The sequence below is a fragment of the Haliotis rubra genome, unplaced genomic scaffold (genome assembly GCF_003918875.1).
Source record: "Haliotis rubra isolate DU_JTF1 unplaced genomic scaffold, ASM391887v1 Scf319, whole genome shotgun sequence".
NCBI lineage: Eukaryota > Metazoa > Mollusca > Gastropoda > Lepetellida > Haliotidae > Haliotis > Haliotis rubra.
In genome coordinates, this window is record NW_025766990.1 from 195,124 (window position 1) to 222,274 (window position 27,151).

The following is a 27,151-nucleotide window of genomic DNA, read 5'->3' on the forward strand; positions in this document are numbered from 1 at the left end:
TGTCAAGAATTTGCTATAAAAAATATTACTGTGCATTCCTTGGGATATTGTTTTCTGTATCCATCTAGTTTGATGATGATGATGATGATGATGATGATGAAACAATATATGCAACAGTGTAAGGAACAAAGTATATAACAATGTATGTAACAATGCATGTAACAATGTATGTAACAATGTATGTAACAATGTGTGCACCAATGCATGTAACACTGTATGTAACAATGTATGTAATACTGTATGTAACAATGTGTGTAACAATACATGTAACAATGGATGCAACAATGTATGTAACACTGTATGTAACAATGTATGTAACAATGTGTGTGACAATGTGTGTAATGCATGTAACAATGCATGTAACAATGCATGTAACACTATGTAACAATGTATGTCAAAATGTATGCACCAATGCATGTAATACTGTATGTAACAATGTGTGTAACAATACATGTAACAATGGATGCAACAATGTATGTAACACTGTATGTAACAATGTATGTAACAATGTGTGTAACAATGTGTGTAATGCATGTAACAATGCATGTAACACTATGTAACAATGTATGTAAAAATGTATGCACCAATGTATGTAATACTGTATGTAACAATGTGTGTAACAATACATGTAACAATGGATGCAACAATGTATGTAACACTGTATGTAACAATGTGTGTAATGCATGTAACAATGCATGTAACACTATGTAACAATGTATGTAAAAATGTATGCACCAATGCATGTAATACTGTATGTAACAATGTATGTAACAATGTGTGTAACAATACATGTAACAATGGATGCAACAATGTATGTAACACTGTATGTAACAATGTATGTAATACTGTATGTAACAATGTGTGTAACAATACATGTAACAATGGATGCAACAATGTATGTAACACTGTATGTAACAATGTATGTAACAATGTGTGTAACAATGTGTGTAACAATGTGTGCAATGCATGTAACATTGCATGTAACACTATGTAACAATGTATGTAAAAATGTATGCACCAATGCATGTAATACTGTATGTAACAATGTATGTAACAATGTGTGCACCAATATACATGTAACAATGTATGTAACACTGTATGCAACACTGTATGTAACAATGTGTGTAACAATGCATGTAACAATGGATGCAACAATGTATGTAACACTGTATGCAACACTGTATGTAACAATGTGTGTAACAATGCATGTAAAAATGTATGTACAAATCTATGCACCAATGTATGTAATACTGTACGTAACAATGTGTTCAGCAACGTATGTAACACTGTATGTAACACTGTATGTAACAATGTATGTAACAATGTATGTAACAATGTAACGATGTATGTAACAATGCATGTAACAATATATGTAACACTGTATGTAACAATGTAAAAATGTGTTCAGCAACATATGTAACACTGTATGTAACACTGTATGTAACAATGTGTTCAGCAACATATGCAACAATGTAACACTGTATGTAACAATGTGTTCAGCAACGTATGTAACACTGTATGTAACACTGTATGTGTGACTGTATGTAACAATATATGTAACACTGTATGTAACAATATATGCAACACTGTATGTAACACTGTATGTAAAACTGTATGTAACACTGTATGTAGCAATATATGCAACAATGTATGTAGCACTGTATGTAACAATATTTGCATAATGATGTCCAGAAATTACATTAGGTCCACAGTGTCTACAGAGTAACTGCAAAGTTTGCTCATGTTGATCTAGTTGAATTGTAATAAGACACAATCTTCTAAAGAAGCACCCCATTTAAAGAAATGATAAAATAGACATATTATAAAGCTTTGCCAAACTTTTACAAACCCCTTCACACCAACAGAGTTAGCACATAGTAGTAAAAAAACAACACTATACATATATTTATTTATGTTGAGATATTGTAATCGAGAGTATTGTCTTCATGAACAGCTCATTTTGGATGCATAAAATGTATATTTTTTCAATAATCAAACTTAAATTTAAATAAGTAAAACCAGAAAAAATTGACTTACACTAAGTAACACTAATTACAAGATTAACTACTGTCCAATGTAAAAATCAGGTGTTCTTCATCTTCCAATAACTCTATACTACACTAAAGCTGAGGACAGCTAATAACTTTATAAACACATTTTGATCATTGCAGTAAACATAATAAACATTCACAACAAAAACTAGTGTAACAAACCATCTTGAAAGACAAAAAAATAACTAGCTTTACATACCATCTTGGAAGTGAGCACATCCACCTTGTCAAAACCAAGATGCAAATTGCTTTGACATTGCATGTGAAATCCAGTTATTCTAATCAGAGCTTTGTAAAGTGTGTAAAGTATTGACAAAGTAAATCTAAATCTGTCTGGGATATATCTCCCTGTGGCCCAAATCCTACATGCAAATATATGGTTCCTCTGACTGACTGAATAAACTCGTCCCTCATGTCATGGATACGGTGCTTGATCTGGCTAACGTGATCCCTGAAGGAGATCTGCTGCAGATGTGTGTTCATGTTTATCAAATTCAAACTTTTAACCATCACAAGTGCTTTAACAATATAAGTTTTGTCCATCTGTTGCCAGTGTGTTCGGTTCAGCTGACAATCAGAGAATGAAAGTCAAATTGTTGTTTTTATTTCAAAGGACAAGTGAATAAATTACCACTTTATGAATTAATTACCATTTTGTGACTTCATTACCATTGTATGAATCAATTGCCATTTTATGATTAAAATATTATGTTATGGATATATTACCGCTTTCTTAATTACCACCCGTGTAGGTCCGGGTTAGAATGAACCGTCAGTAACCCATGCTGGCTTGGTTGACACATGTCATCGGTTCCCAATTGTGCTCAATCGGTCAATGCTCATGCTGTTGATCACTGGATTGTCTGGTCCAGACTCGATTATTTACAGACCGCTGCCATATAGCTGGAATATTGGTGAGTGCGGCGTAAAACTAAACTCACTCACTCACTCATTCTTAATTACCACTTTATTAATTAATGTTACTTATTATTAATTACCAATTTATTAATCAATTACATATTAATTACCACTTTCTGATTAATAATATTGTATAAACAAATTACCACTTTATTATTTACTTTATCGATTACCACTACTAAAAGACCACTTTTATGAACAATTACTCATCTTTTCAAAACAGCCTTCCATGATGTAGCTGATGGGACATCTGCTCTTTTCATTTATCTTCATTTATAACGCCAACATACAAATATTACAATGTTCTCTTGAGACAGACACTTTTATCCACCCATTTAAGGTTACATATTAAGAGAAAATCTTCTAGCCTATTCCCTAAAATTTAATTTTGGAAGCAAAGGTAATGAAAGAGACATGCGGAATACCAATAAACACAAGCAGGCACATGCTGAACTTGTTTCTTTAATACAATCAGCTGTCAATTTGAAAAAATAGTTTCAGGGTCAATATAAAACTACCAACATGCTGGACTTTAAGTGGAGCACTAATACCACAGAAACACTCTTTTTTTTAAACATTTTTTTAAAGTTAAAAACGATTCAAGATAAATTTTATATATTTTTTGGTACAATTTTTTGGCAATGTGACGTATTTCCCTTTTTTCAGTTTGAATGTTAATTTCACCAACGGACCACAGAATGCACAACAACCCACGGTTAAAATTGGAAAAATAGCCTCCTTTGAAAATGTCTGCTTTAGTAGAGGCAGCGAATGTCTCACACAACAATTGCAAACACTGAAATCCGCATTCAATACCATGATTTCCTGCAACTTGACAGGATTTTCTTATCAGTATATAAAATATTCATGAAATAGAATCGATGGATTCAACACTGACAGCCATTAACAAAACTCCTGTCCTCTGCGACAAGTGCTTACACTTGAGATGTTTTACGTGGATTTACGTTCTTCTACAATCCTGCCAAAAGAAATGTCTCCTTTTCTGTAATTTTGTGCCACATTGCTTTCTGGTCGCTCAGTGGAGATGGACTAGACAAAGCCCAACTACCATGCATTATTTCAGCTTTTGATAAAAGTATTTCTGGATCTCCTGGGAAAAACTTGACTCTCAAGTTTAATAATTGTTGAAGGATGTTTCTTGACTGAATAACCTGGTACCCTTGATGCACATTTTAGTCTACAAACAGTTTGATAAAAAATACATCTCAGGGCTAAAGGAAAAACATTTCTTTTTTAAGTTATACATTTTAGCAATTAAAACTTTACTAAGTTCCCTTAACAACTATTGACATAAAACAGAGCATTGTGTTATGTCACATTAACCTGGATCAGACAACTAGTGGTCGATAGTATGAGCAGTGGTCATGACTATTGTGTATGAGCGAGTGAGTTTAGTATTAAGCTGCCTTCAGCAATATTCCACCAATATTCCAACTCGTTAAGGTGTGAAAGTGGGGCCCATGTGGGAACAAGAGTGTAGTTGTCAAAACAAAGAGTTAATCTGCTATTGTGACTAGAGTGAGTGAGTGGGTTTAGTTTTATGCCGCACTCAGCAATATTCCAGCTATATGGCGGCAGTCTGTAAATAATCGAGTCTGGACCAGACAATCCAGTGATCAGCAGCATGAGCATCGATCTGCTCAATTGGGAACCGATGACATGTGTCAACCAAGCCAGCGACCCTGACCACCCGACCCGTTAGTCGCCTCTTACGACAAGCATGGGTTGCTGAAGATCAATATTCTAACCCAGACCTTCACGGGTTACTGTGATTAGAAGGTAACTGCTGATGCTGTCAGCAAAGTGATAGCTTCAGAGTACAAAGGGAGAGTCTGGTTACCATTAATGGTCTGATTTCTCAGATAGTTGAGGAGGAAGCATGTGTAATAATTAATCTTTAATTTTTGTGTGTGCTTATCCTTTGTTGAATTTATGCTATAAGTAGACTTCTGGGTGAATGCTGGTCATGTCAGCCATGGCTCTAAAGGGAGAGATTGTACCTGGTAGGCAGAATGGATTGAAAGTGAGGATGAAAACTCAGGGCAACTGTGGAAAAGGCCACTCTGGGCATAAATCATGTAGGGAATTGAACCTGGGTCATTGGCATGATGAGCGGACACTTTAACCACTACCCAACCATCCCTTGGGGAATGATGACGCTGAACCAGTCATACATTGTGACCACCCGATCCACATTTTAACCAGCACTTACAGCCTGGATAAAACACAGGAATCATTTCTACCTGGTCTGCCAATGGCATGATGTTGTTCAGCTGCACATGTTAGTGCTGGTTATCGCTCACAATACGCAGATTGATAAAAGGAGCAGGGTTGGAAATAACCCATTGCCCGACGTCCGAGTCCAGTGTTTTTTTCTGTCGGGCAAGCAAATTTGTATATCACACTGTACCAGTGTCCAGTTGACTTTCCAATGTTAATTATGTTGTTTATTTTAAAAAATCAACAAGAAAACGGCCGGTATAGTGGAAAAATTATCAGGGCAAGTGATTTTACATGTGCCACTGTTCCGGAGTACACTAGCAATTTTAAAGTTATTTCCACCCCTGAGGAGCTCAGTAATCGATCAATAATCATTTGTAATCGTAAACCCCACCACAAAACACATGTGGGCAATAATGGGACAGAATCATAACATTGTGCAACCGAAACAGGCACCGATTAATATCACAATTACGATGACAGTGAATACTTCCTGTTGTGACACGCACGAGAGAATGTTGTTTATATTGCAGCTTTACGAGTCAGGAAACTGCTTTAGCTGTTTATATCTTGATTTAACAAACATAACAATAAGATACATATATTCTAAAGTTTAATTTGATGTTTCAGGTTTTATGAATATCGATTAGTCTCCAGAGCCAATCGATAATCAATGAGGCAAGTGAGATTGATCGGTTGTCCGAATATTTGATCAATTGCTGCAGTACTAACACGTATTATTGAAAAAGCTTCATGTCAATATTATTGACAAACTCAGTTGATCCATCGCAAACAAAATCCTGACATTTGGGTAAATACTTCTGAGAACAAAGCTGTAGAGACAGGATTAAGTACACCCTAGTCTCAAGTATAAGATTTAAGAACGCATGTATATTGTCTCCGCCATCTAGCCAACATTGAACTGCTTCTGGAGTTGAGAAACTAGGTTTCCTTGAGAGACATTTCAGTCAAAGCGGAAAAAATAAAACCTGTTAAGTGAATTTATCCTGCATCCTGCGATTATATAAACAGACACAATCTTACACTTCAAATCGGTTTTCCTAGAATGATTTGTTAGTCTTTTTGCAAATGAAATGAAACGTAAAGAAATTCAGTTCCTTTTCCAAAAAAGTTGGAGACTTTTCGATTTGTTGAATTAAAATTCTTTTGGGTGAGCGAAAAGGTTGGATATATTGCTGCTTTAAAATAATGTTAGTGATATTTGATGACTTAATGTAAGAAATGTAAGAAGAAAAAGGAAGGTATATCACATTCAATGTTGTGAAACTCATGATTATGAATATAACTAAAAAAGGAACTTAATCAAAGTGAATCTGGGATTCAACCATGCTGTGGGACCTGATCCTGGTACAGATAAAATGATGGCATGAAACTATTCAGTGAAACCAAACACTCTTGTAGTGAGTGAGTATGATTTTACGCCGCTTTTAGCAATATTCCAGCAAAACCACAGCGCCGGGACAGCAGAAATGGGCTTCACACATTGTACCCATGGTGGGGAATTGAACCCAGGTCTTCAGTGTGATGAGCGAACACTTTAGCCATTAGGCTACCAAACCCTGTTGTAATCAATGTTATTTCCAGACAAGACTTGTCCTTCCACTTGATGACAGACAAATGTCCTCCTCCTACCAAGTGGTCACTTGATGACCCAACGTCTGTTATGACAAAGATGGGTTACTCAGGACCAATGCTGACCTTTAATGACCAAGGAAACTGGTCAAGAATGACCATGTAATGAGCCAATTGAATCTGGCACAGAATGATGATTCTAAGCCTTAAGTCTGCACTCAAAGCAAAACATCTGCACACATCATTTCCAGCAGACGTTTAACCAAGATGTTTCAGGACAGAAATCGTGAAAACCACTCCTCAGTATTATTCAATCCTGATATCAATCAGCAGCTCACAGAACTCTACAGTGTTGCTTCCAAGTCAATTTGGTGATAAACAACTTAAATCTGCCCCGTAAACTTTTAAAACTTTAATGCCGTCTGGTGACTCTCGATCTCTTTAATCTTCCACGTCTGGCGTGAGCATCACCTTGAGGCGACAGAGTCGACAGACTATAAATAATTATACACAGTGCACGCTGACCTAGATTGGGTCAAATCTTACCCGAGTTATCCCCATAGTTTGGTAGGACTCGCGAGGAGTTTGGTTAATGCCGAGCGACTGGTTCAGGGCGGTTTGCGAGTTGGAAGAGGGCTGGACGTGTTCAGCAACCATTTTACGATCAGGTCTCTCAAATCTGAAATCAAACATTGATTTTAGACTGTTGTGTCAAATCTGAACCAAATAATTCCATGATCAGAATAGAAATTACAGAAATACCATGACAAATACTGTTAAACACTCATTTCCTCTGCAAAAAAGGTGTTAATAAGAGTTGAAACAAGCAAACAGCAAGAAATATTAAGAAAATTGGAAACTTGAAAGATTAAGAAAATTTACATTTAAAATGTTAGTATGAAGAAAAACTATCACAATATTAAATGTACACTTAATAGAAGGCAAAAGTTAATAACAAGTTTAAAAGAATCCTGTTCCATTTTGTTCAGAATTGCACAAGCATATCAGTAAGAACAAGTCACATGACACCACAGAGAAAAAGAGGTTGTTGGACTGACTGACTGACTGAGTTTGGTTTTACGCCACTTTTAGCAATATTCCAGCAACATCATGGCGGGGGACACCAGAAATGGGCTTCACACATTGTACCCATGTGGGGATTCGAACCCGGGTCTTGGAGAGGTTGTTGGAATATTAACCAGAGTTGGTTTACCCACAAAATAATACTTTCGGAAAACTCATTATACAAAAAGTATTCCAAACACCCCTCAGATGCATAACATCAACCACTTCAAACCTTGACCACCTAGGACAACTACGTCCTAAACAAATTAAACTGTTGACCAAAATACACATAATTACATCCGTCAAAACAAAATATCTGGCAAAAACTTGTCACTATTCCCTTTATGTTGATATATATATATATGTATATATATATATAAGTGTTAAGGCAAGTAGTATCTTTTCCCAATGAAATGGTTTTCAACTGTTTTATACAGTTACAGCGGAGTGGATATGTTCAAAGAAACAACTTTCTTGATTTATTGTAGATTAAATGTTGGAGTTATAATAATGACATTCATCTGCCAGATATTTTGTCTTCATTCTGTGAGGGGGATATGAAAGGGGAGACAATCTTCTATGCGTACCGCTAATTACTAGACACCTGATGAGGGAAACATTGATCATGCATGTTTGGCACAGGACAGAAAGGCTGTGATGAAATCAACACTAACTAAACAACAGTCATTGGTGTTTTAAAATCTCTGGACAATTTCCAGCGTGAAGTAGCCCCTTCACATATATTATTATACAGTGTAACTTTTGATAACAGTGTTGCTTCTATCCTTTGACAAGCAAACTGACTGACTGACTGAGTTTGGTTTTACGCCGCTTTTAGCAATATTCCAGCAATATCACGACAGGGAACACCAGAAATGGGCTTCACACATTGTACCCATGTGGGGATTCGAACCCGGGTCTTCGGCGTGACGAGCCAACGCTTTAACCACTAGGCTACCCCACCGCCCCGACAAGCAAACTGATACATGGTGTAGATACATGGTACTGCATACATATTACCTTTATCAAACACTGTGAAACAGATACATATAGTGTTACCATGCTGACCTAGATGATGCTGGACATCCCCCAGAAGATGAAACGTCCTAATTAACCAATCACCGACATGTAGGAATCTCTTTAATTATGAATGGATAATTCAAACAGAAATTGATCAGAGTACAAGTTAGCCTTGGACCTGGGAGTATCCCAGTTGAAACGACCCTGGGATGAGAATGAGGGTCAAGAACGAGGGTCAATGGACATCGGTCATTGTACTGGACAATCAATGGAAACTGATATAGTGCTCCCTACATTGGTATCTTTGCTGTGTGTGTGACTACGTGTCAAGTTTGGTATTGATATCAGTTTCCGGGCTAATGCACCTTGTACTTTGTCAACTGTTTGGTAAATAGAATTGTGATTGCTTGTGGTTCATTTGTTTGCATAGATATTTCCAGCATGATTCTGGCATGCAATTAAGCAGGAAATTGTATAATCAATATGACTTGCTGGTGTTTAGTTGTGTCTACATTGATGACAGAGTAAGCTGTGTTTGTAAAGAGTCTGTGAGATTACAGGTAGGTGTCTGACTAACTACATGAACCAGCAGGTGTCAGTAACTATGGGAACCAGTAGGTGTCTGACTAACTACATGAACCAGCTGGTGTCAGTAACCATGGGAACCACTAGCTGTCTTACTGTAACTAAAGGAGGTAATAGGTGTCCAGGTTTATCTACAGGAACCAACAGGTGTCTTACTGTAACTACAGGGGGCAATAGGTGTTGAGGTACATCTACAGGAACCAACAGGTGTCTTACTGTAATTAAAGGAGTCAATAGGTGTCAAGGTATATCTACAGGAACCAACAGGTGTCTTACTGTAACTACAGGAGTCAATAGGTGTCAAGGTTTAGGTGTCTTACAGTAATTAAAGGAGTCAATAGGTGTCTACTGTATATACAGGAACCAACAGGTGTCTTACTGTAACTAGGGAGTCAATAGGTGTCTATCTAGGGTGTCTTACTGTAACTACAGGGGTCAATAGGTGTTGAGGTTAATCTACAGAAACCAACCAACAGGTGTCTTACTGTAATTACAAACAACAGGAGTCAATAGGTGTCTAGGTATATCTACAGGAACCAACAGGTGTCTTACTGTAACTAGGCAATAGGTGTCAGGTTTATCTACAGGAACCAACAGGTGTCTTACTGTAACTACAGGAGTCAATAGGTGTCCAGGTATCTACAGGAACCAACAGGTGTCTTACTGTAACTACAGGAGTCAATAGGTGTCCAGGTTAATCTACAGGAACCAACAGGTGTCTTACTGTAACTACAGGAGTCAATAGGTGTCAGGCAACCAGGGTGTCTTACTGTAACTACAGGAGGCAATAGGTGTCCAGGTTTATCTACAGGAACCAACAGGTGTCTTACTGTAACTACAGGAGGCAATAGGTGTCAAGGTTTATCTACAGGAACCAACAGGTGTCTTACTGTAATTACAGGAGGCAATAGGTGTCAAGGTTTATCTACAGGAACCAACAGGTGTCTTACTGTAACTACAGGAGGTGTTAATAGGTGTCAACCAACAGGTTCTATCTACAGGAACCAACAGGTGGTCTTACAGGTGTCTTAACTAATTACAGGAGGCAATAGGTGTCACGGTTTATCTACAGGAACCAACAGGTGTCTTACTGTAATTACAGGAGGCAATAGGTGTCCAGGATTATCTACAGGAACCAACAGGTGTCTTACTGTAATTACAGGAGGCAATAGGTGTCAAGGTTTATCTACAGGAACCAACAGGTGTCTTACTGTAACTACAGGATGCAAAAGGTGTTGAGGTTTATCTATGGGAACCAAAAGGTGTCTTACTTAACTACAGGGAACAATAATGTAACATAAATGAGAACAAATTAAAACAAAATCCTTTTTGTCAATAACAATGACTGTTGTCAAATTGTTAACATGGCTCCACACATTGTCATGGCAACTTGCTGGCAACATGCAGGTCCATCGTGACTTCACAATCCTAGAGCTATATCAACAACACGGAACACCCGCCACATATAGAACACATACATAGCCACATACCACTTACTCCACAACCAAAGATAACAGAGAACAGGGTACAAAAACTGCATTCACAAAGCCATCTACTAATCAGCCATTTAAAAAGCTTCAGGCAAAATATGTTAGCGATATTCTCATTTGTAATATTAAGCAAATTCTATGTTTTAAAATATTAAAAAATATATCATGCAAAATGTATTGGTTTTTCCTTCACAATATATAAGAATGCAAAGAATGAAATTGGACATCTTCTTGTGATGTAGATTAGTTTTGACAAATAGTTTCTTCATCGCCAACACCTGCCTTGGAATGTAAATCGCAAAGCAAGGTTTTTAAAAGTTCGTGTTCAGAACAGGGACCAAATAACGTAGCTTCAGGGAGATTTATTTTCAACAAATCCATTGTTTCATCCTGATATCTGAGTTGAAATTTGAGACTGTCGAACAAAGTTGATGGATCATTAGGAAAACTATCAAGGCATTCAGCCATATGTAAACATGTTTTCTTAACACATGTAATCATATTTTTTGCCATTGTTTGGCAAGAAAGGGAAGTCGTCTTTTCAAGCTTTCACTAATCTTGTAACCAATACTGTTACTCTATTCAGATCAAAGAACCAATTGGAAATATATACACTATTGGCCATACAACCAAGTTCAAAATTGAAATAGCTTTGAAATATTTGTTCAGAAAATAATAATCTGTCTTCAAGATACTGTATGAAAAACACTTGTCAACCATTTTCAATAATTACTTAAGACTGCAGGTAATTCTACAAATCTTGTTTCACTAAATCAATTCAGAAATAATTTCAACATTGTGAAAATTGGAATTTATTTATAAAAAATGACTAGTAAAATTTCGACTAAAATTGTTTCAGAAATCTAAAATTCCATTGTAGATGAACTACGCCTGAGAATAAGATTTTCCTTGAGACTAGTTCATAGATAATCTTTCATCTACAAATGTCACGTGTGATGACAGCTCTGTGGGGATGTATAGTCATGACAACATGGAGGTATTTAATTAAAAAATCTACAATTTTATTATCTTAGTAAAACAGGAATGTATTCAAATAATACTGATTACATCCATTTTTTGTAAACAATATCACAAACTTTACCAATGACAGTATTTTCAGATTCCTGTTATCTAGTTACAGTTTCAGGAACCTAAACATTTAAAAGTTTTTAGGAAATTAACATCCTTACTAAAAGACTAAATATCCAGAAAAAAAATGCTTAACATTTCAATTCCAATAAAATGAGAACCTTGATATTTGACATGTTTTAAAACATCCTTGTTTATTATACATTTAAAAGTAATTAAATTTAACTTTTTTGTACAGAATTCAACCTGGAATGGCTTTGTGAATACATGGCTTCCTGTGATATACTAGACTTCCTATAAGCTGGCTGAATACCTTTTGAGAAATCCATTGAGTACGCCATTGCTGTAACAGGTGAAACAAACAAACAGTTATTATGACAGAAAAAAAGAACAGGAAGTTACTCGTTCTGGTGGCCGTGGCAGGCTGCTCCTTCCTGTTGGTCAAACAGTGAAAACCAGCCCCTGGAATGAAATCAAAACCACACATCAATTCACGGTCGGTTTGATATCCTATAACCAAAACCTAGCTTCCAATATGAGATTATTTATTATCGTGTTTTGGGCTGGGAGAATAACTTGTTTGAAAATGAAATCAGAACTAAACACCAATTCAGGATCTGTTTTGATATACTGCTCAAAATTTGAAATTTTCTATAAGATTTTAATTTAATCATTTATTTGGGTTTAAGTAAATAACTTATTTGTGTATGCTTTGTTACAACACTTCATGAAGCAATTAGTCTAAATATTTATTTGGAATATTTTTAATTCTTCCTTCAGCACTTTTTTCAGAAACTACAAATCGTATAGCCCTCAAGAATATAATTTTATCCGATTATTAATTTATTGTACCTACAACAAAGGTAGTCAGTGTTATGGAATTAGTATATCAGTATGTCTGTGCATAGAAAAACATTTTCCAGACAATTCCTTCAGGACTCATTTTAATGAAACTTTTCAACAGGTAGTTCATTCTGTCAGAGTTCCTGCCCTTTATTACTAGTGTTATTTTTAGTGGAACATTCATGTACTCAAACATAATCAAATGTGGATAAATAACCATGGTAACCTGATGATTCAGAGGCTTTTGTTCCATTGCAATCGTAACTAAGGTTTGCTGAACCCTGTATTTCATCTTGGTTGTAGTTCCACCCCACATGTACATATTGAAAAGAAAAAGGACAATATCTATGTTTCAACCATTCAGCACCATCTGTTCAGTTGTTCTGGTATGAAGATAGAAACAAAATAAGGTTACCTTGTAGGGTATTCTAAGGTACACCTTTGCACTAGAAATCAGTAAACGTATCAGGAGTCTAGAAAAAAAAAAGATGCAACCTGATGGTCATGGCAGATATGGACCAAAAATGATTCACCGTTTCATCATCATAGCGATCAATGAAACCCGTGCAGTTTCATGTCCCACAACTATTATTTCTTAGAGATATAAAAGTAAAAGAATAATTATTGTCATTAAATCAAATGCAATGTGAAAAAATATCACAGAAATGGTTTACCCTCAATCTTGTCTCTAGTATACTTTTGTATGACAGTAATTGTTACAAAGGGTTCAATTGGGAATCTGAAAATATTTGATAAAAGGCATTAAATTCTTATTGTCTTTATCATCTTCTATATACTGAAGAAATGATTGATGAATATTAGTACTATTAGAACCAATGCTTTAAAAAATATGAATATATCACTCATGACTGTTTATTTCATCAGCAGAAATTTAGCATTTCTTAATTTCCGTGTTTTATGGAACACCTGAAATACTTAACAAAAATTCAATATTTTCAAATTCTTTGCCAATGTCGCAATACCTAAATAATTCATAGTTCTCAAGAGTCTCAACAGCATCACTGATAGACATTCCTGTGGGTAAAGGACATTTCCATCAATATTCCAGCAATATTCCAGCAATATCAGAGAATTGTGATAGATATCAGGAATAATTACCACACCTAATACCCAACTGGGAATCACGTCCTTGTTCTTAACTGCTAAGTGGCATCTGTAAGCAATTCACATGTTTCAACAGCAGATATTTATCAGTGTGGTCAATTAATTGGATACTTCATCTGTTGAACTAATAGTTCTTTCCAAGTTCTTTTATCAGAATATAACCATTATAATGATGAATTAGTATCTGTATAATGGTCACAATAGCGTCATTAAAATGATCACAATAGTCTAAGTTTATTGATCACATAGCCCTGTAAAATGATCACAGTAGTTTTTGTATAATCATCATAATAGTCTCTCTAAAATTATCACAATACTGCCCCAGAAGAATGATCAAATTAGCCTCTGTATATTAAGATTGCAACAGTCTATGTGAAACTATCACAATTGTCTCAGTGAAATGATCAAAACATTGTTTCAATGGCTGGTTCTAGTTTGTTTCTTGGAAGGGGAGTGAATGGGTGTTGTTTTATGAATAAGTGTTGAGTGAGTGAGTTGAGTTTTACGCCGCTTTTAGCAATATTCCAGCAATATCACGGCAGGGGACACCAGAAATGGGCTTCACACATTGTGCTCATGTGGGGAATCGAACCGGGTCTTCGACATGACGAGCGAAAGTAGCTTTAACCACTAGGCTACCCCACAGCCCATTTTATGAATCAGATGGCCTGTACATACAGTGCATATTTGTCATGCACACGAAGTCAATAAAGAAGATTTACCAATTTCTTGAGGTAAAGATGACACAAGATAATCCCCATAAAACACTCCAGACCTTAGATCAACCATTATTTACAACAAGATTGGTGTATAGGAACTTAAGGACTGTGTTTCATCAAAAGATTTGTACTGAAATATACTGAGATATGGAATGTGTATAGCATTAAGTATTGCAAAATATTGAGAGCTAAAGTGTTTTACAGTCATTGTACATACAGATCCTATTTATACATACTAAAGTAAATATTATGATAGTAAAGTCAGCATAGACAGTTGCTACCATTTTGTTGTCATGGATACAGGGGGAGATAACAACATGAGCAAGAACACTACTGCATTTCTGTTCTATGGTTCATCAAAATTGATGGGAAAATGATTGGTGAATGAATTTCTGTGAAGATATTAGGTTTAACAACACAATAATGAATCTTTTTTATCCAATTTACCAGAAAGGCGAGGACACATTGTGACATATATTATATGAAGAACATATTGCATTTTGCCTGTGTACCAGTAATAGAAACGACATTTGCTTCTTCAAGAGCAAGACTTTGTCATGTTTATTACATCTAAATATTTCATGTATTCACATCACTAGGATCAATATCCAGATATTGGTTTCAAAAGCACAACCCTCCGAATTGCGACTATGCAACATCACTATAGAAATATATAACAATGGGTCGCAAAGGTTCCATGACAAACATAACATTCACTATAACCAGAGACCATATAATAATCTCTGCTATAACACAGCAACGTGTGTTAACACAGAATACAAACTTGAGTTACATTCCTGGAAAAGTTGCAATGCCTTTAGACATCTCCCCTTTGGGACTCATGATGAATATCCGAGTTCTGTGGCCAAATAACTATAGATCACACAATTATGATGTCTGTGTGACGCTCTCAGCCATAATTATCAGTCAATCTATGATATTTAGCCAAGAGGACCAGCGTAAATTGTCCTTGGTTACGTTTTTGCATCACAGTCACTCGGAAAGTTATGCCTCTCTGCATTAAGTTTCCTTATTGGCAAGAGGTGCTAATTTCTGTTTTAAGCAACAAGTCATCCTAAACGAATAGAGACTATCTAATTTCTTTCTCTGTTTGGATTTCGGTCTTAAAAAATGGACGTCATCTGGGAGAAGCAATATTTATTCATCCTGGCATTGTGACTCTGATTACATGGATTTCTGATATGTCAGCCCCAAGTGCTGGGAATTCTGTTGGAGAGGTGCCTGGAATGCGAAATGTGATACTTGTTTATACATGAACTCCATGGCCCATGGGCATTCTGGGATAGAATTGATCACCAGCTTCTTATTGGGACCAACTGGATAGGGAGCCTAGCTCAGTGATTTGGTTGACTGCGTGTCGTCACATCCAGTGACTGTGGATAAATGCTCATGATATCAATCACTGGATTTCCTAGCCCAGATTTGATTATTAATGGCACAGAGATTTGTTAGACTGTGTTGTCACATCCAGAGAGGACCTGATTCACAGCATCCTGAGAGCGTGAGACCTGTTCAGATCCCTGATTCACAGCATCAGGAGAGTGTAGACCTGATTCACAGCATCCTGAGAGCGTAGACCTGATTCACAGCATCAGGAGAGTGTAGACCTGATTCACAGCATCAGGAGAGCGTAGACCTGAGAGCATAGACCTGATTCACAGCATCAGGAGAGCGTAGACCTGATTCACAGCATCAGGAGAAGATTCACAGCATCAGACCCTGATTCACAGCATCAGGAGAGCTGTAGGACCTGCATCCTGATTCACAGCATCAGGAGAGCTGTAGAGATTCACAGCATCCTGAGGTAGACCTGATTCACAGCATCAGGAGAGTGTAGACCTGATTCAGCATCCTGAGAGTAGACCTGATTCACAGCATCAGAGCTGAGACCTGATTCACAGCATCAGGGTCCTGATTCACAGCATCAGGAGAGTGCAATAACAGCACATCATGAACTGACCTGGGTGACAAAGCAATAACAGCACCATAACTGAGTGAGTGAGTGAGTGAGTGAGTGGTTTTACGCCACTTTTAGCAATATTCCTGCAATATCACGGCAGGGGACACCAGAAATATGGGCTTCACACATTGTACCTATGTGGGGAATCGAACCCGGGTCCTCAGCGTGAAAACACTTTAACCACTAGGCTACTCCACCGCCCACAACTGTTGTAAATCTGTAAGAATATAATCAGCACCCAGGGATGGAAATGTGTTGACTTTACAGCCTAATGGCCTTATTTCATGAGACAATCTACTAGTGATACTAATATCATAAGTCTATATTAGTAAGAATGAATGGTATAACAATATCAACAGCTCCTCCCAACAGTATTCCAGATATATCACAACTTGATGGGGGTGGATTAAGCCCAAACTGATGCAGGTCTCTGATGTTTATCACCTTCCTGAAACCAACAAACCCAGAATCATAATCGGGATGAACCAGGATTTGGACCCATGAAGATCTGTTTTGGGTTGCCCAAGGGAGGCTACTCCGCACAGGTGCCGCCAAAGAGAGGCCCACCTTGGCCTCAAGATTTATAAGTGTTGAACAGTCATTATACAGAATTTACTTTATAGCAGTCAGTGGATAAACTATACTGACACACATTGAAAACGCAAAACCCATTTTGGCAATTTCTAACAAAGTTTTGTGAAGCAATTTCATTTACAACACGAAAATATAGTGATGTGAGGTTGCCGAATAAAACCATATGCACATCTGGGTTCGAACCCTTTTCGTGTTTCTGGCATGGGTACAGTTCATGAAAACACAACTCTGGCATATTCCTTTGACCTGTTGGGGTGCATGATTATCATGACATACACATGCAAAGCCAGGTTTTGGACGCATAAAAGGCACTATGGTTCAACCGTTTCACTAGCAGTCACAAAATGCCACGGCTCAGTGAACAGCAGAGGGAACAAGCTATCAGGATGCTGTTGGTGGGAACATCACAAAATGAGGTCACCCACCAATTCGGAGTGAGCCCATCCACCATCAACAGACTCCAAAATCATCATCAGCAAACTGGAAGTGACCGTCCCTTACCAGGACAAACTCCAGACAGGCACATCCGACGAGTTCACCAAAGAAACCGCTTTCAGATAGCAGCAAACTCACCTCGAATCACCGTAGGACGTAAAGGACGCCACATCAGTGCCATGACAGTCATTTGACGTCTGCAGGCCTTGGCACTGAGGGGCCATATCGGGAAACGTCATTACGCAAAGTCATTGAGTCAACAGACTCCTGTTTGCACAGCAACATAGCCTCCAACCACCATGAATCTCCAACCAGTGGGTTTTTTCAATGGGTCTAGGTTCTGTATGTCATTTGCAGATGGCAGACAACGTGTCTACAGGCAGCAACATGAACATGAGCTTGGTCACCGGATTCATCAATGTCAACGTCAACGTCAGCCAAACAACGTCGCTGAGTTGACCCTGGCTTTACAACAGGAGTGGCAGAGCATCCCCCAAGCACCTGTTAGACGTTTGTGCGAATCCATGCCACATCGACTCCGTGCATGTGTACAGGCTCAGGGAGGTCACACTCGCTACTGACGGACGCAAGGGGTGTTTGTGTGTGGCTACTGACGGACGCTTGACGTGTCAGTCATATTGGCGGAACTCTTGCAATCATTTTTTATGTGTGTCAGTATATATCCATTATGCAGTGTTTCATAGCCTTTCATCTTCTAGCCATGAGTCCTGGAATCCTGGAGCAGAATGGGATTAGGTCGCCATGTTTGTCAAGGGAGACAACTGAAATACGACCAGGGAATTCACAATGCATGATCTGTTAAGGCCATTGTCGTGATGGTTTGGATATATTATCACATCTTCAATCACATGCCCAATACTTGATAATATACAGGCAAGCAAAATTTATGTGTAATATTGATGACTATAGGAAAACCAAACAACAATCACTCCCCCACAGGCTTCTCACCATAACATTTGTTAATGAAGCAGCGTGATTCATTTCTACCTTGAACACAATCTATTTTACACATCAAATTGGTGGTTTATGAGACTGACAAATTAATGTGATCTTTACAGACAAATCAGTTTCTGTACAAACGTACTGGCTTCGTGAATCCATCCTGCCAGTGACACGATGATTGCTCTCATATCGAGCTCCAATGCTTTAACGCTTGTCATTCCATCGATACAGAGCAACTGATAAAAACCACAGGTTCCAATTCAATCAGACTTTACGACCAATATGGAACACGGCACAGAGAGTCACCCTTTCAAACAATCCTCTGTTGTTGTGTGTCTTTAACAGCAGGTCCAAGTCGAAGGACAGTCATGAATGAATAATAAATTGACAATTGCAGAATTGAAAACATTGAGGTGACACATTATGTGCAACAATTACAACTGAATTATCAATATCGGTTGCCTTGAGATGAACAGGTGCATGGACTGAGGTTTGGCTGAGAAATGCTCTGATCAGAGTGAGTGGGTTTAGTTTTACGCCGAACTCAGCACTATTCCAGCTATATGACGGCGGTCTGTAAATAATCAAGTCTGGACCAGACAATCCAGTGGTCAACAACATGAGCATTGATCTATGCAACTGGGATACAATGACATGTGTCAACCAAGTCAACAAGCCTGACCACCCTATCTCGTTAGTCGCCTCCTAACAAGCATGGGTTACTGAAGATCAATTCTGACCTGGATTTTCACATGTCTTCAGAACTGAAGACATGGAGGTGATACATTATGTGCAACAAATACAACAGAAACATCAATACTTTGCTTTCAGATGAGCAGGTGCATGGGCTGTGGTTTGGCTGAGAACTTCTCTGATCAGAAATTCAGCAATAGTGTGAGAACGATGAAGCTGAAAAGCCTTAAGTGATGTATAGGACAGATAGGGCTTCATGTCCATCAGCGAGTTTTCAACACAAAGCTGTGACATACTCTGCCGTTTAAAGTTCCAGACTTTGAGGCATACACTCATGTCTCTTAATTATACCATACTCTGTGAGGCTCTTCATCTTCCACTTGGGCATTTTGGACGCAAGGACTGAAAGGATGGCTCTATATTCCCTAGCAAGGGCCATTTGTTGCCAAGGTCTCAGACACACTGTTAGTCTGTCTGCAGGAGAAGCAGTTATTGCTAGGTTGTACCTGATCATATAATGTTTATTGAAGTTAGATGGAAGGTGGAGATTCAGCAATTTAATACATCTATACAGATGCATTAGAGCATGTGTGCTTGAGTGCTTGAGTGAGTGAGTGAGTAAGTAAGTGAGTGGTTAAGTGGTTGAGTGAGTGGTTGAGTGTATGGTTGAGTAGTTGAATGGTTGAGTGGTTGAGTGAGTAAAGGTGGACATACATAGGATTCAGCTTTACACACTGTAAAGTGGTTGAGTGAATGGTTGAATAAGTGAGTGGTTGAGAGAGTGAATGGTTGAGTAAGTGAGTGGTTGAGTGAGTGAATGGTTGAGTGAGTGAGTGGTTGAGTGAGTTGGTTGAGTGCATGGGTGGTTGAGTGAGTGAGTGGTTGAGTGAGTGAGTGGTTGAGTGAGGGAATGGTTGAGTGAGTGAGTGGTTGAGTGAGTGAGTGGTTGAGTGAGTGAGTGGTTGAGTGAGTGAGTGGTTGAGTGAGTGAGTGGTTGAGTGAGTGAGTGGTTGAGTGAGTGAATGGTTGAGTGAGTGAGTGGTTGAGTGAGTGAGTGAGTGGTTGAGTGAGTGAGTGGTTGAGTGAGTGAGTGGTTGAGTGAGTGAGTGGTTGAGTGAGTGAGTGGTGGTGAGTGAGTTGAGTGAGTGAGTGGTTGAGTGGTGAGTGGTGAGTGGTTGAGAGTGTGAGTGGTGAGTGGTTGAGTGCATGAGTGGTTGAGTGAGTGAGTGGTTGAGTGAGTGAGTGGTTGAGTGAGTGAGTGGTGAGTGAGTGAGTGGTTGAGTGAGTGAGTGAGTGGTTGAGAGAGTGAATGGTTGAGTAAGTGAGTGGTTGAGTGAGTGAATGGTTGAGTGAGTGAGTGGTTGAGTGAGTGAATGGTTGAGTGAGTGAGTGGTTGAGTGAGTGAATGGTTGAGTGAGAGTGGTTGAGTGAGTGAGTGGTTGAGTGAGTGAATGGTTGAGTGAGTGAGTGGTTGAATGAGTGAATCAGTGTACACACACTTGTAATTCAGAGCATTATATTTCACATCATGTCATGTTTCAGTCAGTAATGTTCTAACTTAATAACAGCATCCTCTAAAGTCAAGGTCTGTCAGACCAGTGGTTGATAGTACGAACAGTCCCCAACATCAGAGTATAGTTCCTACAACTGTCACATCTAATCTTCAATCACGTTTCATCTAACTAGCTCCTATTACAGTTGGTGGGGAACTAATCTCCCATAGAATCCAAAAGAGGATATTAGTGGGGAAAAGGATATGTAAACATACATGCAAGCAAACTTTTATCTCTTAAAACACAAAACCATACAGCTGTCCTTATTTCTCATCATTCCTAATTCACATATTCATTCTGTGCATGTCTGCTTACATTGCTATGTATTTATGCCGTCCTGATCAAACCAAATGAAATTGACACCCTCCCTGAATGACAAATGTCACACGTAAAGCTCCATGAATGTGTACAGACTGTACAAAGACTGTACACCATTCTCCACGCATCATCCAGTCTGTCAGTAATGACATAATCAATTGAACTGTCGTCACACAGTGAGCAGAATTAGTCACACAGGGAGCAGAATTAAATATGAAGCTTCCTCCCTCGTACAGCAGCAGTCTAATGTTGACACGTCAATCACGCTGTGAACTATCAGGTGTCATTATCATACTCTAAAAGCATTTCATATTCAAACTGCTTTTAATGGCTTTTCCTGAATCATTAATGCCCTTTTCAAGTTGCGTCGTGAAATGGTACTTAATGTAGAATTGTCACATTGTTTGTTTAGTTAGACACCCGAGCAAAAGCAAATGTGATGAAATGCGTCCATTCAGTTGTATAAATATCAGCTTAATATTTCAGTTTGACAGGAGTCCAAGAAGATTGACCCATTTCAGACTCAACAAATGCCAAATTGTACATTATATGATAAACCTGAAATCCCAATAATCTGCATCAGAAACCAAATATTTGCTATGATCGATCAGAAGATGAAGGCTAACAATCCTCGATAAAGTTCACCAATCAAGACAATTCTTGGCCAATAATTTCATCTTTTGAAATCTACATGACATTTACATTAAATATTCCAATACTCCATGTGTCATGAATCGATGATTCCTTATAAGACCTTCCAAATGTTTGTATTTTTCACATATGGTTGGATTCCTTGCAAATAATAACATACTAATCAACTGACATTCTTGATAAAATACCTCGGGTTATTTATGAGATTGGCTTGTCTATGGTAATATACGGAACATGTCTCTGTAGAGCTGATATAAATTTTCTGAATTGTTAGTACATTATCTGGTTAATGGTACTGTTACATTTGACCGGAGTAAAAGGCATTGCATATTCATTTTTAAATTTATTTTTTATTTTATTTTATTTTTTTATTTTTTTAATTATTTATTTTTTAATTTTTTTTATTTTTTTTTTTTTGGGGCACAGGAACCATGACATTCTACACTGGTCAGGGGGTACACAAAGTATGTGTGGACTACCAATTATCATACTTTCATTTTTGTGGAATCCTGCGAGTGAGTTAATTCCCAACTTTGTAAACTGTCTGCAAGTGTGGCTTCAAACCAATATTGGATTCAAACCAAAAAGTACAAGAATTTGCATTTTACCAAATGTAATCCTAACTTTTGTCACATTTGACCACTTTTTAAACGCTGTTGTGTATTCATAATACCAAACTGGCACCAAACTGCCGAACACCAAACTTGGCAATTGATCTCAGCACCACCTGGCTCACGCTACTCCAACAACGTTTTACCATGTTAAACTGTTCACGTGATGATTGAAATGAAGGCTACTCCAAGAGTGCACCGTTCCAGGATGATTTATCAGTCTGAAGCACCGTATGATTAATTCTACTGATGGTTAATTATCAGAGCAGGTGGACTGATCTAAACTTGCAATGCCTTCAACTCAATTATCCTGTTACCTTAAAGTACTGGAACAACCGGACTGTTTCAGCTGGACGATGAATCTATAGCACAGAAATTTATTGACTGATGTACCGCTTTTGTACTTGCAATATCGACTGTTATATTTTCATGATAATTCTATTATGAGCCTTCATGGACCATATTGGCGTTGAACAATGTGTCTTATCAACATCAGGAACATGATGAATTACAAGGAATTTTTCAGTGTGATCAAGTGGGTGGGTAGAATTGTGTTACAAAAGACGAATAACTTGCATGCAACAGTAATTTATCATTCCGCCAATACAGCCGAGCAAATCTGTCATTGTTCACAATACATATTTGTTGATTATTAATATATTCTTTGTTATTACTGACAAAAGACCATCTCATATTATTTGTCAATAACATTTGAACACAAAGTAGAGCCATCAATTCAAGGGGTAAAAAGTTCAATTACGACAAACAAATGGTAATGGACTCCAGTATCATGAAGCTTATTCAAACACTGGTGTTTCCGATACCGCCAAGATGGAATCCATGGAACTGTACAAGCCTGGGTAAGAGAATGTATCAAGTGCATGTAGCTTATTGATTCATTTCTCGATTACTGTATGTGATGTTAGCCATCACTGCGTGTCCGTGTAATATCTCAACCCTCATATCAACAGACATAAAAACCATTAGTTTAACCATTCAGCATCATGGCGAGATATGGTTCAGCGACAGTTGAAGGGTCATTGTGAGTTTATTTGATTGTTTACCAGTTTTATCACCACCAGCAATATCCATGTCCAATTAAGAAATCGCAGTACGATGTCCCAGGACAGATTTCTTAATAAATCATCACAACCAGTGCTTCACGTCCAGGTTCCAGATTCGTGTGTAAATGAGCCCAGCCATGAGTTGATCATTCACTGGGATACAAATTGTTTAGATTGAGGATACGGAACAAAACAAGAACTTTCCAATATACCTCATCTGTGTCCTGAACTCAGTCAAGCACCGAAAGCCATGCACCCTCTGCCATGAACGCTATTTCATTAACTCTATAGGGAGAAAACTCTTTGAAATAAGCACTATGCCTTGCACCCTATGCCATGTACTAAATGCCATGAACATTATACTATGCACTGAGACTGTAGAGAAAACTCTTTGAATTAACCTTTTGCCTTGCACCCTATGCCATGGACTCTCTGTATAGAAACCTCTCTACCCTAAAACCTATGCCTTGCACCCTCTGCCATGTACTTTAAGCCATGAACTCTATAGTATGCACTCTGTATAGAAAACTCTCTACCCTAAAACCTATGCCTTGCACCCTCTGCCATGTACTTTAAGCCATGAACTCTATAGTATGCACTCTGTATAGAAAACTCTCTACCCTAAAACCTATGCCTTGCACCCTCTGCCATGTACTTTAAGCCATGAACTCTATAGTATGCACTCTGTATCAAAACCTCTCTACCCTAAAACCTATACCTTGCACCCTCTGCCATGTACTTTATGCCATGAACTCTATAGTATGCACTCTGTATCAAAACCTCTCTACCCTAAAACCTATACCTTGCACCCTCTGCCATGTACTTTAAGCCATGAACTCTATAGTATGCACTCTGTATAGAAAACTCTCTACCCTAAAACCTATGCCTTTCACCCTCTGCCATGTACTTTATGCCATGAACTCTATAGTATGCACTCTGTATCAAAACCTCTCTACCCTAAAACATATACCTTGCACCCTCTGCCATGTACTTTAAGCCATGAACTCTATAGTATGCAATCTGTATAGAAAACTCTCTACCCTAAAACCTATGCCTTGCATCCTCTGCCATGTACTTTAAGCCATGAACTCTATAGTATGCACTCTGTATAGAAACCTCTCTACCCTAAAACCTATGCCTTGCACCCTCTGCCATGTACTTTAAGCCATGAACTCTATAGTATGCACTCTGTATAGAAAACTCTCTACCCTAAAACCTATGCCTTGCACCCTCTGCCATGTACTTTAAGCATGAACTCTATAGTATGCACTCTGTATAGAAACCTCTCTACCCTAAAACCTATGCCTTGCACCCTCTGCCATGTACTTTAAGCCATGAACTCTATAGTATGCACTCTGTATAGAAAACTCTCTACCCTAAAACCTATACTCTGTGTACTTTATATGAAACACTCTGTATAGAAAACTCTCTACCCTAAAACCTATGCCTTGCACCCTCTGCCATGTACTTTAAGCCATGAACTCTATAGTATGCACTCTGTATAGAAACCTCTCTACCCTAAAATCCATGCCTTGCACCCTATGTCATGAATTCTATGCTACCCAGTACATTATACTATGGACCTGTTTCAAAAAGCAACCCAAGTTATGTGAATGGTGGAAGCAATAAAGTTATGACATGACAGCACTGTGAAATGAATGGTGCCCCATGCATGCACCCTCAACCTTGCACCATCCAGAGGGTACACACCATGTTTGGCAACCATGACAAGGTCCCACAATTACAATTATCACCATGCACCCTCTACCTTGCACCTTCTCAAAGGCACACACCATGTCTAGCGACCATGACCAAGTCACAGTTACAATCCACACCATGCACCCTCTACCTTGCACCTTCCAGAGGGTGCACACCATGTTTGGCAACCATGACAAGGTCCCACAATTACAATTATCACCATGCACCCTCTACCTTGCACCTTCTCAAGGGTGCACACCATGTCTAGCGACCATGACCAAGTCACACAGTTACAATCCACACCACGCACCCTCAACCTTGCACCATCCAAAGAGTGCACACAATGCCTAAGGACAATAACATATAGTCACACAGTAAAATTCCACAGCACGCACCCTCTACCTTGCATCATCCAGCGAGAATGCACCAAGTCTGACAACCGTGACAAAGTCACACATTTTAAACACTCAACTGTGCTATTCCCCAAGAAATTACCTCAAAACTTTCCTTCTCAGCCAATTTCATCTTGGGTTTTGGCATAAAATCAATACTGGCATGACATTCATTGCATTACAGACATATAGATTTCTAAAAAGCTAGGTCCCTGATGAACAAGGTCAGAAAAGACTTTGATTTCTTTCTGGACTGCAGGACACTGAGGGGTAAATCTGTTGTAAAATTAATCAATAAACAAGAGTGTCGCAACATACATTTAGATTTTTTCTGGAATCTAAATTTGCCTGGATTTTACAACTGATCCCTACCATAGTGGAATAATTCTCAGACCGTGTAGACAACTTGGAATGGTTCTTCAAATGCTTCTCACAGTCCACTTACAGTCAGTCTAGACATCGTAATCAGTGTGTAACTTGAACCACTGTAATTAGAAGGGCTATCTAAAGCTTGATAAAACTAGGTATTTGACTTACAGCTAAAGAAAGTGTTGTTTCCGAGACCTTATTTAAATCTGCAGTTTATCCAATCTAGTCACATGGAAAATCATCCCTGAATGACCAGCTACAGCCATGATTTGTCTGTACAATAATACTATATTTCATAATAAATTTACATCCTTTGATAGGTACGCAGTCTACTGAACAGGTTTTATCATTGCAACTGTACTGAAACTTTTGATTGAATGAGAACTGTATTACCAGGAATCAGCAATGTTGGGCTTATATTATAGGGACTGATAATGAGTAAACAATGAGCCAGAGTTGAACAATGCTGGGGTGAAAAAACTAGGGCTTCGCAATATAACTGGTTTACCGTTATTTACCCGTTCAGACCTGAAAACGATACGTATTGCGATACGCTGATCAAAAGACGGTATTTTGACTTGCATTCAGAAAACTTCGTAACACTCGGAAATCTTCAGATATGTCCTTGTTTCATTTGTGCCAAATATTATTCACATTTTTATTTTATCATGATTAAAAGTTGTTATTAAAGCTTAATCAAGCCTAGTGATTTTGTTGTGTATTTGCTCTATAAATCAAGAATTAACTCGATTACAAGTAGTATTTTTGTTTAAAAATACTTAATGTAATATATTGCAATGCATATCGCAATAGATACTTTCGCATCGCAATATATCGCAATATGAAAATTCTCTGCAATACCCACCCCTAGAAAAAACACATAGTCAGCAGTTTCCAACAGTTGTTTGCTGTTTAACACCTCTCAGCAATATATATATATATATAGCCCCTCTATATGACAGTGGTCTGTAAAGGTTTGAGTCTCTAGTTGACATCATGACATGACTTACAAAATTGGGAGTCAATGACATGTCAAGCATGTCAGGAAGCCTGACCACCCACTTGAAGCCATTCAGCAATGTTCCAAATA

General features: G+C 38.1%; 1 protein-coding gene across 4 annotated transcripts in view; it reads right to left on the minus strand.

The window, feature by feature from the left end:
* Nucleotides 1-27,151, minus strand: part of LOC124283619 (synaptotagmin-7-like) — a 482,711-nt gene that overhangs the window by 30,321 nt on the left and 425,239 nt on the right. For 2 of the 4 annotated variants that reach the window (XM_046719606.1, XM_046719607.1), the window contains 2 exons: nt 12,366-12,395; nt 7,350-7,482 (listed from right to left, as the gene is read on the minus strand). In XM_046719606.1, coding sequence (XP_046575562.1) covers nt 7,350-7,482; nt 12,366-12,395 — 163 coding nt within the window. Of the gene's footprint in view, nt 1-7,349; nt 7,483-12,365; nt 12,396-12,454; nt 12,515-27,151 lie in introns of all 4 variants that reach the window. The other 2 variants (XM_046719609.1, XM_046719608.1) reach the window with 2 other exon arrangements.